The 13,352-nt window shown below is 43.5% G+C and overlaps 1 protein-coding gene across 3 annotated transcripts in view; it reads right to left on the bottom strand.

Moving 5' to 3' along the window:
- LOC118402930 (xylosyl- and glucuronyltransferase LARGE2s) overlaps positions 1 to 13,352 on the bottom strand; it is a 179,516-nt gene that overhangs the window by 12,984 nt on the left and 153,180 nt on the right. For all 3 annotated transcript variants that reach the window (XM_035801305.2, XM_035801315.2, XM_035801323.2), the window contains 7 exons: positions 12,071 to 12,363; positions 11,756 to 11,838; positions 11,305 to 11,428; positions 9,962 to 10,133; positions 7,114 to 7,331; positions 4,460 to 4,585; positions 4,163 to 4,318 (listed from right to left, as the gene is read on the bottom strand). In XM_035801305.2, coding sequence (XP_035657198.2) covers positions 4,163 to 4,318; positions 4,460 to 4,585; positions 7,114 to 7,331; positions 9,962 to 10,133; positions 11,305 to 11,428; positions 11,756 to 11,838; positions 12,071 to 12,363 — 1,172 coding nt within the window. The remainder of the gene's footprint in view (positions 1 to 4,162; positions 4,319 to 4,459; positions 4,586 to 7,113; positions 7,332 to 9,961; positions 10,134 to 11,304; positions 11,429 to 11,755; positions 11,839 to 12,070; positions 12,364 to 13,352) is intronic.

Here is a 13,352-nt window from a genome sequence, read left to right as displayed (position 1 = left end):
CGTGATTCTTCAGATGGCATTGAGTAGTACACCACATCAGTCACTGGATTTATCAATAAGTGCATTGAGGAAGTCATCCCCACAGTGACTGTACATACACAACCCAACCAGAAGTCATGGATTACAGGTAACATTAGCACTGAGCTAAACGGTAGAGTTACCGCTTTCAAGTAGCGGAACCCGGAAGCTTATAAGAAATCCCGCTATGCCCTCCGACGAACCATCAAACAGGTAAAGCATCAATAAAGGACTAAGTTCGAATCATAGTACACTTGCTCCAATGCTCGTCGGATGTGCAGGGCTTGCAAACTATTACAGACTACAAAGGGAAGCACAGCCGAGAGCAGCCCAGTGACACGAGCCTACCAGATGAGCTAAATAACTTCTATGCTCGCTTCGAGGCAAGCAACACTGAAACATGCATGAGAGCATCAGCTGTTCCGGATGACTGTGTGATCACACTCTCCGCAGCCAATGTGAGGAAGACCTTTAACTTCTTGGTGACGGGGCAGTATTTTCACGTCCGGATGAAATGCATGCCCAAATTCAACTGCCTGCTACTCATCCCCAGAAGATAAGATATGCATATTATTAGTAGATTTGGATAGAAAACACTCTGAAGTTTCTAAAACGGTTTGAATCATGTCTGTGAGTGAGTATAACAGAACTTATGTAGCAGGCGAAACCCAGAGGAAAAATCATTCAGATCTTTTTTTTTAAGTCACTCTCTTTTCAATGATATTTCATTGGGACTCCAGATTTCTAAGGGATCTTCTTGCAGTTCCTACCGCTTCCACTGGATGTCACCAGTCTTTAGAAATTGGTCAAGGTTTTTCCTTTGTGTAATTTAGAAGTAGTCCTGTTCAAAACAAAGGTCACTTCAAGGGTACTGTTCCATAGAGGCGCGTGACCAGAAAGGTAGCGTCAGTTTGTTTTCTTCCTGATAATCCCGTCTTCAATTTGATCGATTATTTACTTTACAAAATACCTAAAGTTGTATTACAAAAGTAGTTTGAAATGTTTTGGCAAAGTTTACAGGTAACTTTTGAGATATTTTGTAGTCACATTGCGCAAGTTGGAACCGGTGTTTTTCTGGATCAAACGCGCCAAATAAATTGACGTTTTGGATATATATCGACGGATATAATCGACAATTTGTGATGTTTATGGGACATATTGGAGTGCCAACAGAAAAAGCTCGTCAAAGGTAAGGCATGATTTATATTTTTATTTCTGCGTTTTGTGTCGCGCCTGCAGGATTGAAATATTTTCCCCTCTTTGTTTACGGAGGTGCTACTCTCAGATAATAGCATCGTTTGCTTTCGCCGTGTAGCTTTAATTTGGTATCTTACATGTGTGATTTCATGAAAGTTTGATTTTTATAGTCATTTATTTGAATTTGGCGCTCTGCATTTTCTTTGGCTTTTGGCCAGGTGGGACGTTAGCGTCCTGCATATCCAAGAGAGGTTAAACAGGTCAACATTCACAAGGCCGTAGGGCCAGATGGATTACCAGGACGTGTACACCGAGCATGCGCTGACCAACTGCCAAGTGTATTCACTGACATTTTCAAACTCTCCCTGTCAGAGCCTGTAATACCAACATATTTCAAGTAGACCACCATAGTCCCTGCGCCCAAGAACACTAAGGTAACCTGCCTAAATGACTACCGACCCATAGTACTCACGTCTGTAGATAATTCTTTGAAAGACAGGTCATGGCTCACATCAACACCATTATCCCACTCACATTTGCATACCGCCCCAACAGATCCACACTGCTCTTTCCCACCTGGACAAAAAGGAACACCTATGTGAGAATGCAATTCATTGACTACAGCTCAGCGTTCAACACCATAGTGCCCTCAAAGCTCATCACTAAGCTAAGGACACTGGGACTAAACACCTCCCTCTGCAACTGGATCCTGGACTTCCTGACGGGCCGCCCCCAGGTGGTAAGGGTAAGTAACAACGCATCCACCATGCTGATCCTCAACACGGGGGCCCCCTCAGGGGTGCGTGCTCAGTCCCCTCCTGTACTCCCTATTCACTCATGACTGCACGGCCAGGCACGACTCCAACACCATCATTAAGCTTGCTGACGACACAACAGTGGTAGGCCTGATCATTGACAACGATGAGACAGCCTATAGGGAGGAGTTCAGAGACCTTGCCGTGTGGTGCCAGGACAACAACCTCTCCCTCAACGTGATCAAGACAAAGGAGATGATTGTGGACTACAGGAAAATCAGGACCGAGCGTGCCCCCATTCTCATCGACAGGGCTGTAGTGGAGCAGGCTGAGAGCTTCAAGTTCCTTGGCGTCCACATCAACAAACTAACATGGTCCAAGCACACCAAGACATAGTCATGAAGATGGCACGACAAAACGTATTCTCCCTCAGGGGACTTAAAATATTTGACATGGGTCCTCAGATCCTCAAAAGGTTTTACAACTGCACCATCGAGAGAGTCCTGACGGGTTGCATCACTGCCTGGTACGGCAACTGCTCGGCCTCCAACCACAAGGCACTACAGAGGATAGTGTGTACGGCCCAGTACATCACTGGGGCCAAGCTTCCTGCCATCCAGGACTTCTATACCAGGCGGTGTCAGAGGAAGGCCCTAAAAAATGTTAAAGACTCCATGTCTTTAACATTTTTAAGGTTTGTTAACAAGATATTTTTGGAGTGGTTGAAGCTTCTAAACAGCTTCTACCCCCAAGCCATAAGACTCTTGAATATCTAATCAAATGGCTACCAAGACTATTTGCATTGTCCTCCCCATTCTACGCTGCTGCTATTCTCTGTTGTTATCTATGCATAGTCACTTTAATAACTCTAGTTACATGCACATTTTTCCTAAATTACCTCAACACTGGAGCCCCCGCACATTGACTCTGTACCTGTACCCCCTGTATATAACCCCGCTATTGTTATTTACTGCTGCTCTTAATTCTTTGTTATTCTTATCTCTTACTTTTTTAAAGGTATTTTCTTAAAACTGCATTGTTGGTTAAGGGCTTGTAAGTAAGCATTTCACTGTGAGTTCTACAGCTGTTGTATCCGGGCGCAAGTGACAAATAAAATGTGATTTGATTTGTTTTGAATTATCACATAATTATGGTTAACGTTAACCTCTTGCTCCTACCTGGCACGCAGGCGTCCCATCTAGAGCTCTGGAAATGCAAATGCGCTACACTAAATGCTAATAGTATTAGTTAAAACTCAAACGTTCATTAAAATACACATGCAGGGTATTGAATTAAAGCTACACTCGTTGTGAATCCAGGCAACAAGTCAGATTTTTAAAATGCTTTTCGGCGAAAGCATGAGAAGCTATTATCTGATAGCATGTAACACCCAAAAGACCTGCAGGGGACGTAAACAAAATAATTAGCATAGTCGGCGCTACACAAACCTCACAAATAAAATATAAAACATTCATTACCTTTGACCATCTTCTTTGTTGGCACTCCTAGATGTCCCATAATCACTATTGGGTCTTTTTTTCGATTAAATCGGTCCATATATAGCCTAGATATCGATCTATGAAGACTGTGTGATAAACGGAAAAAAATAGCGTTTCATAACGTAACGTCATTTTTTAAAATTCAAAAAGTCGACGATAAACTTTCACAAAACACTTCGAAATACTTTTGTAATGCAACTTTAGGTATTAGTAAACGTTAATAAGCGATCAAATTAATCACGAGACGAAGTGTTTTCTATAGGGGTCCGTCTTGAAATACTGTCCGTGTATTTCTCAACCAAAATATCCGGTCGGAGACGTGAAGAAAAAGCCTGTCTCTTGTTTGTTTGACCAAGAAACAAATAATTGGCAAATGACAAGACTGTTGACATCGTGTGGAAGCCCTATTTAATGTCTTTCGCCCATAACAATGGGTTGAAGCGGCGGATGGATATATTTTTCCACTTTCAGTGATCAGATTTTCCTGCACTTTTCAATGAAACGCACGTTCTGTAATAGTCACAGCCGTGATTTAACCAGTTTTATAAACGTCTGAGTGTTTTCTATCCACACATACTAATCATATGCATATACTATATTCCTGGCATGAGTAGCAGGGCGCTGAAATGTTCTAACAGAATGTTCGAAAAATTAGAGGGTAGGAGGAAGAGGTTAAGGTAATGTTTTACTCACTTGTACACTCTCTGAGGTGGCATGGCTGGGGCAGCCAAACAGCTCTCGTCTCAGTAGGTTCCCATCGTACTCTAGGAAGGTTAGGTAGAGGTTCCTGAAGAACTCCACATGCTTGTTCTTCACACGAAGTTTCTTAGGAGAGTTCCAGTGGATCACCTGACACGGGACATAAACATGTTACCATGGTGACCTGTAGCCAGATGACTAGACGCAGTACATTCATAAGGTAATAAGTGAGGGATTTTGCTATGTTGAGTGTGTGCGCGCGTGTGTGTGTATTTCACTGCATAGCCCTACCTTGAGGTCAGACACCTCTGTGTAGCACTGTTCGGAGCGTGTGTGGTCAGACAGCTGAACGTTCCAGAAGCAGGGCAGCTGATGCACTAGGACTGGGTTCTGCTTAATGAACGCGTTAAAGATGTCCTACGCACAAGATTACCCACTCACATTAAACACCTGTGAAATTCCCTCCTTGAAAAATGGGTTCCAAAAGGGTTCTTCGGTGTCCCCATGGGATACATTTTTTTGGTTCCATGTTTACTCTATTGGATTCAATGTAGAACCCTCTGTGTAAAGGGTTTGACATGGAACTCAAAAGGGTTCTAACTAAAAAAGGGTTATTGAAAGCGTTCTCCTTTGGGGATAGCCGAAGAACCCTTTTAGGTTCAAGATTGCACCTTTTCTTTCTACAAGTGTATTATACACACATTAAAATCATATAGAACTCTGGCACACAATAGTAAACATTCACATTTACACATGCACCAAATGTTCATTAAAGATGTCTAACACACTTACATTACCATACACAGTATGGATACACAATATGCTTTGAGGCAGTATGCTTTGAGGCATAAGATTACCCTATATCAGGGTCCCCAACTGGCAGCCCGTGGGTCGAATTTTGGCCGAGGGTGGTTTTATTTGTACCCCAACATTTTTATATACTGTATATACAGTTGAAGTCGGAAGTTTACATACTCTTAGGTTGGAGTCATTAAAACTCGTTTTTCAACCACTCCAAAAATGTATTGTTAACAAACTATAGTTTTGGCAGGTCGGTTAGGACATCTACTTTGTGCATGACACAAGTAATTTTTGCAACAATTGTTTACAGACAGATTATTTCACTTATAATTCACTGTATCACAATTCCAGTGGGTCAGAAGTTTACATACAATAAGTTGACTGTGCCTTTAAACAGCCAAAAACCCAAAAATTACGTCATTGCTTTTGAAGTTTCTGATAGGCTAATTGACATTTTGAATCAATTGGAGGTGTATATGTGGATGTATTTCAAGGCAAACTAATTTCCTCTTTGCTTGACATCATGGGAAAATCAAAAGAAATCAGCCAAGACCTCAGAAAATTGTAGACCTCCCCAAGTCTGGTTCATCCCTGGGAGCAATTTACAAACGCAAAAAGGTACCACGTTCATCTGTACAAACAATAGTACGCAAGTATAAACACCATGGGACCACGCAGCTGTCATACCGCTCAGGAAAGAGATGCGTTCTGTCTCCTAGAAACGAATGTACTTTGGTGTGAAAAGTGCAAATCAATCCCAGACCAACAGCAAAGGACCTTGTGAAGATGCTGGATGAAACAGGTACAACGGTATTAAAACACATTAAAACGAGTCCTATATCGACATAACTTGAAATGCAGCACAGCAAGGAAGAAGCGGTTTGCAACTGCACATGGGGACAAAGATTGTACTTTTTGGAGAAATGTCCTCTGGTCTGATGAAACAAAAATAGAACTGTTTTGGCCATAATGACCATCATTATGTTTGGAGGAAAAAGGGGGAGGCTTGCAAGCCGAAGAACACCATCCCAACCATGATGCACGGGGATGGCAGCATCATGCTGTAGGATGCTTTGCTGCAGGAGGGACTGGTGCACTTCACAAAATAGATGGCATGATGAGGAAGAAAATTATGTGGATATATTGAAGCAGCATCTCAAGACATCAGTCTGTCTACAAGTTAAAAATTGGTCGCAAATGGGTCTTCTAAATGGACAATGACCCCAAGCATACTTCCAAAGTTGTGGCAAAATGGCGTAAGGACAACAAGGTCAAGGTATTTGAGAGGCCATCGCAAAGCCCTGACCTCAATCCCATAGAAAATTTGTGGGCAGAACTGAAAAAGTGTGTGCGAGCAAGGAGGCTTACAAACCTGACTCAGTTACATCAGCTCTGTCAGGAGGAAAGGGCCAAAATTTACCCAAGTTACTGTGGGAAGCTTGTGGAAGGCTACCCGAAATGTTTGACCCAAGTTAAACAATTTAAAGACAATGCTACCAAATACTAACTGAGTGTATGTAAACTTCTGACCCACCGGGAATGTGATGAAAGAAATAAAAGCTGAAATAAATCATTCTCTCTACAATTGTTCTGACATTTCACATTCTTAAAATAAAGTGGTGATCCTAACTGAACTAAACCAGGGAATTTTTTACGAGGATTAAATGTCAGGAATTGTGAAAAACTGAGTTTAAATGTATTTGGCTAAGGTGTACGTAAACTTCCAACTTCAACTGTATATATATATATTTTTTTTGTTTTTATTGTTGGACATAGAAGACTGTAAAAACATCAGGAAACCATCTTCAAGTGATTTTTATTCAAGACATCTGTTCCCAATTATTTCCACGCATAACAGAGAGTCACTTGATTGTATGCAAATGTGAGTAAGGTTTGAAATGATGATGTTTTAGTCTAACATTATATCTGTTTGGGCTTCTTGCAGTCAATTTGCAGTCTACAAATTATTTGCAATTATTTTCCGGCCCTCTGACGATCCGTTCAAGAAAAAAATTGGCTGAATCTAGTTGATGATCCCTGCCCTATATTAACATTTGTTAAGAAAAGTAATGATCTAAAGAGTATTTAATAATATTCAGAATAAAAATAATAGACTAGAATAGAATAAAAGTAAATAAACAGACCTGGTCAGCCAGCGAGGTACTGAGCATGCTCATTAGCTCTCTCTCGGCGGTCAGCCTCCACATCTGCTCCCAGCCAATCCGTCGCAGCCTCTCCAGGTAGAGCAGGATGACCCCAGTGTTGAAGCCTCGTCCCAGGGCGGGCCAGGGTTTGTGGTTCTTCCACAGGTTCCCCAGGTACCAGTCACTCTGGTTCTCCACCAGACCTATCACCTGCTTGTCTGCAATCACAGCATCACCAATCATCATTCATCCAGATTTTAAAATGCTGATTATCATTGGTAATCAAATCAAATGTATTTGTCACATACACATGGTGTTAGCAGATGTTAATGCGAGTGTAGCGAAATGCTTGTGCTTCTAGTTCCGACAATGCAGTAATAACCAACGAGTAATCTAACCTAACAATTCCAAAACAATTCCAAAACCACTACCTTATACACACAAGTCTAAATGGATAAAGAATATGTACATAAAGATATGAATGAGTGATGGTACAGAACGGCAAAGGCAAGATGCAGTAGATGGTATCGAGTACAGTATATACATATGAGATGAGTAATGTAGGGTATGTAAACAAAGTGGCATAGGTTAAAGTGGCTAGTGATACATGTATTACATAACGATGCAGTAGAGGATATAGAGTACAGTATATACATATACATATGAGATGAATAATGTAGGGTATGTAAACATTATATTAAGTAGCATTGTATAAAGTGGCTAGTGATATATTTTACATCAATTTCCATCAATTCCCATTATTAAAGTGTCTGGAGTTGAGTCAGTGTGTTAGCAGCAGCCATTCAATGTTAGTGGTGGCTGTTTAATAGTCTGATGGCCTTGAGATAGAAGCTGTTTTTCAGTCTCTCGGTCCCTGCTTTGATGCACCTGTACTGACCTCGCCTTCTGGATGATAGCGGGGTGAACAGGCAGTGGCTCGGGTGGTTGTTGTACTTGATGATCTTTATGGCCTTCCTGTGACATCGGGTGGTGTAGGTGTCCTGGAGGGCAGGTAGTTTGCCCCCGGTGATGCGTTGTGCAGACCTCACTACCCTCTGGAGAGCCTTACGGTTGTGGGCGGAGCAATTGCCATACCAGGCGGTGATACAGCCCAACAGGATGCTCTCGATTGTGCATCTGTAGAAGTTTGTGAGTGCTTTTGGTGACAAGCCGAATTTCTTCAGCCTCCTGAGGTTGAAGAGGCGCTGCTGCGCCTTCTTCACGATGCTGTCTGTGTGGGTGGACCAATTCAGTTTGTCTGTGATGTGTACGCCGAGGAACTTAAAACTTACTACCCTCTCCACTACTGTCCCATCGATGAGGATAGGGGGGTGCTCCCTCTCCTTAGTTTTGTTGACGTTGAGTGTGAGGTTATTTTCCTGACACCACACTCCGAGGGCCCTCACCTCCTCCCTGTAGGCTGTCTCGTCGTTGTTGGTAATCAAGCCTACCAAACTTGATGATTGAGTTGGAGGCGTGCGTGGCCACGCAGTCATGGGTGAACAGGTAGTACAGGAGAGGGCTCAGAACGCACCCTTGTGGGGTCCCAGTGTTGAGGATCAGTGGGGTGGAGGCGGGGGCAGCCCGTCAGGAAGTCCAGTACCCAGTTGCACAGGGCGGGGTCGAGACCCAGGGTCTCGAGCTTGATGATGAGTTTGGAGGGTACTATGGTGTTAAATGCTGAGCTGTAGTCGATGAACAGCATTCTCACATAGGTATTCCTCTTGTCCAGATGGGTTAGGGCAGTGTGCAGTGTGGTTGAGACTGCATCGTCTGTGGACCTATTTGGGCGGTAAGCAAATTGGAGTGGGTCTAGGGTGTCAGGTAGGGTGGAGGTGATATGGTCCTTGACTAGTCTCTCAAAGCACTTCATGATGATGGAAGTGAGTGCTACGGGGCGGTAGTCGTTTAGCTCAGTTACCTTAGCTTTCTTGGGAACAGGAACAATGGTGGCCCTCTTGAAGCATGTGGGAATTGCAGACTGGGATAAGGATTGATTGAATATGTCCGTAAACACACCAGCCAGCTGGTCTGCGCATGCTCTGAGGACGCGGCTTGGGATGCCGTCTGGGCCTGCAGCCTTGCGAGGGTTAACACGTTTAAATGTTTTACTCACGTCTGCTGCAGTGAAGGAGAGTCCGCATGTTTTGGCTGCGGGCCGGGTCAGTGGCACTGTATTGTCCTCAAAGCGGGCAAAAAAAGTTATTTAGTCTGCCTGGGAGCAAGACATCCTGGTCCGTGACGGGGCTGGTTTTCTTTTTGTAATCCGTGATTGACTGTAGACCCTGCCACAAAGCTCTTGTGTCTGAGCCATTGAATTGCGACTCTACTTTGTCTCTATACTGATGCTTAGCTTGTTTGATTGCCATGCGGAGGGAATAGCTTCACTGTTTGTATTCGGTCATGTTTCCGGTCACCTTGCCCTGGTTAAAAGCAGTGGTTTGCGCTTTCAGTTCCACGCGAATGCTGCCATCAATCAACGGTTTCTGGTTTGGGAATGTTTTAATCGTTGCTATGGGAACGACATATTCAATGCACGTTCTAATGAACTCGCTCACCGAATCAGCGTATTCGTCAATGTCCCAGTCCACGTGATGGAAGCAGTCTTGGAGCGTGGAATCAGATTGTTCGAGGTGTATTCTTCAGCATATAGACAGCTTTTAGACAGCTTTTCAACTACTAGTTTATCAAATATAATTTTTGTTCTCCAGGCAGTTTTGCCCTCGAGGGATTTTTGCTTTATAGCATAAAAAAAAGGTACAATTCACTAATTTGCTTTATCACTCAGCCAATGAATTCATTATTCAATCAATCAAACAGAAATGTTTATCAAGGTCAAAGGTCGTACCAGTGAACTTCCTGAAGATGGCCCAGAGCTCAGCGATGTCGGTGGCGAAGGTGATGTCCGTATCCAGGACTATGACCTTTGTGAGGTCAGAGGGCAGCGCTTTGGTTAGGGTCAGCTTCATCAAGCCGTAGATACCTGAGTAGTGCTTGTTAGGTATCCATGACACCTCAGACTGGAAGAGAAGAGACGGTAGAGGGATGGAGAGAGAAAGCAAGAGCGAGGTTGAACCACTTTAGACCTCACAAATATTGATTTAAAAAAGAAACGGGACATAAAGTTGCAAGGTATGAAAAATAATGTCATTCCAAGCAACACCACGGTGGTTCTTTTGTCAGGTGTATAAGGGTATTCTCCTTCCTTTAAATAGCTAACTTGCTCAGACACCCATCCCTTTCCTAAGGTCCCTTTAGTATAAAAGTCCCTGTAAAGCAGAGGTGAAGCAATTGGAGCTTTACTGCTGTTTACTTAATAGCATCGATCTTTAAAAAATGTCATCTCTTTTTATGCCCAGGATACCCAAATGAATACTGAAACCTGCATAACTCTCGGCATGCATCTGGGCAACCACGTCTGATAATTTATGCCTCTTGATTCTACAGAACGGGGATCTGCATAAGTGAATCATTTGCGAAACATAATCAGCCCAGAAGATGCAGTGTTTCCTTCTCTGTTTGAACTGAGTTAATGAAAACGGTGAGTAAGTTGAGACATTTGAGAGCACAAGGAGCTTTTGTTCCTGCTAAGCTTGCGGAGTGCTGAGAGAGAATTTGATGATGGGGACAGAGACGGAACCAAGTCACATTACAGGTCGAGGCCTGGCTGTTACGGGAGTTGAGCAACAACATGTTACTTTATGAACCCTTTGTCAGTAGCAAAGAGCCAAAGCTAGACGCACACATCCAACCACCAACAGTACATGCACGCAACACACACATACCACGCACAAAAGACACAGCACATGCATACATACACCCCCTCCAACCCACACACACACACACCATTTTTCGATTTACACAGACACACAGTGACTGAGCGGAGAGGCCAGATGAGTAGAAGGACTGAGGTGACACATCACTGGTGTAAGAGTAGGGAAAGGGAAGAGAAGGAGGGAGTAAAGAGCATGTAGAACAAGGAAAAATGAATAAGAGCAAGTATGGTCTACAGTCCTTGTGAAGTGTCTACTGGATTTCTCTTTCTCCTGCCAACTGATTGATTGGAAAGGGGTGGAATCCCCTTTTATGTCAATGGTTGCTCAAAGAGTGCACGCCATTGTTTTCCTAAACACGGATTTAAAAAGGTAGAGCAGACACTCAGGCTCCCGAGGACCATAGTTGGCATTTTACCTTGAGTTCATCTGCGTCGTAGAAGCTAACTTGGACAGACGGAACCATCCAGGACTGGAACAGAGAACTCAGGATCTGATTGGCTACTGCGTCTGTGATGAAGTGGAAATGGAGAGGGTTTTTCCTGAGAGAGAGAGAGAGAGAGAGAGAGAGAGAGAGAGAGAGAGAGAGAGAGAGAGAGAGAGAGAGAGAGAGAGAGTAAGAGAGAGAAACATATGCCAAGAGCTACTCAAGTGCTTCATCTCTCTGATTATGAAGGGTCTAACATTTCCTAAACTTCCAATAATGAATGAATAATTCATTCTCATTTTTACAAGTGGCCTTCCGAATTGACTTCATCCTTATTGGCGCAGGATTCATCGAGTCGAACAAACAACTGCCGTTGCTTTATAAAGTGTAGCTGTAGCTATAAGCAGCAGGTGTAGTTGTATGTGAAGCTCTGTTGTGTTACCTGTGGAACAGGATGGACTTGACCAGGGTGACCACATCTCTGCTGGCGTTGTGACCGGCACACACGCACGCTACATGGATCAGCTGTGCAGAAAAAAGAGAGAAGCAGAACACTATTGCGAATATCAACTCCCTACATTTTAGCACTAGAGCCATATTTTTTTAACTGTCTATGTTATTTTATCCAAAACACATAAACACCAATGACAGTAGATTTGACATATCAACTTAACACCAATGACCAAACAGTGAAGCTAAACTAACACATGTAAAAAACACAGAGCTGCGCTAAAATAAGTATTTGATCCTGGCTCACCTCACACTTCAGTACGGTGGGCGAACGGGGACACTCTGTGTGATTGGCTCTCTCCTCCGCCGTGTTCTCCACATCCTCGGGCCCAGTGTCAGCTGACGCCCCCCACGCCGCGTTGCCATAGTTACCACCGTCGGCGGGCTGGCCGGCCGTGCCCTGCAATTGGCTGAGCTGCAGGCGGATCTGCCGGTTCTCCTCCTCTATCTCGCGCACCCGCGACTCTAGAACCGCCCGCTCTAGAACCCGTGCCTCGGGGGTCTCTGACAAACAGGGGGACAGGAGGAGAGAACGCCCATCTGGAGAGGGGGGCGGGGGGGGGGGGGGAATTAAGATTAGGGTTGAAGAAAATCTTTCATTTGTAGAGTTGTAAAACAAAGGAAGCTGACACAGCTGGAATGTGGCACTCTCACACCCTGTTCCTGGTCGCTCAGAGGAAAGTGGGTGGGAGAGAGAAATACTGATATGTAGACAGTCAGACCTAATACTGACACAGATACTGTTCAAGGACAGCCTTGTCCTCTCGTGGGTACACAGTAATTCACTGCTTCCTACGGCTATTCCGTAGAGCTGAAGTGAACAGACTGCACTATAACACCCCGTCAGTCATCTTAGGTACAGTATGTGTGAGAGAGGATTTGCATGCACATGTGTGCGCTTATGAATTTTGGCGGGCATCATAAATTGGTTTTAGGAGTGTATGACAGTATGTCCAGGGTCTATCGTTTTTGTTTACAACAGGATACTTAACCACATTCTCGGACGAAGATATCTCGGAATCTCGAACAGCCTACACGATTGTTAGTCTTATCTTAATTTGAGCCAGTTTCACACGGAAAGATTATATTCCTGCAGCAAAAGGTGAATTGTTAGGGACAGATCGAAATTGGGAAGTTTATATTTTTAAATCGGGCACAGATTTATATATATTTATATGAAAATCTGTCAACAATTGGATGGAAAGCTCGCTATAGGGACACCCTAAAGACTCTGGCAAGTGTGCTAGTCCAGTGTTTCACCAGCAGCCCCAAACATCTAAAGAATAAGCTGCAGACCAGCAAAAACAAGCTTGTAAGAATTGTACTTAAACTCATACTCATCTAGAAGCAAGCATTTTTTTGCCTGTGTCTCTGTAATGTGTCTCTATCTATGACATTTCATTATGTATCTATGGAAGAAAATAGGGACCACAATGGAAATAAGTCTGACTTTAATTGTGCGATCCCGGTCACTTTGAAAAAGTGTTGTACTGTGTGTATATGTATTTGTATTTACTGAACCATTCAAC

Source organism: Oncorhynchus keta, chromosome 2, assembly GCF_023373465.1.
Source record: "Oncorhynchus keta strain PuntledgeMale-10-30-2019 chromosome 2, Oket_V2, whole genome shotgun sequence".
NCBI lineage: Eukaryota > Metazoa > Chordata > Actinopteri > Salmoniformes > Salmonidae > Oncorhynchus > Oncorhynchus keta.
The sequence above is the reverse complement of the archived record's forward strand: the minus strand, read 5'-3'. Positions and strand labels throughout refer to the sequence as shown.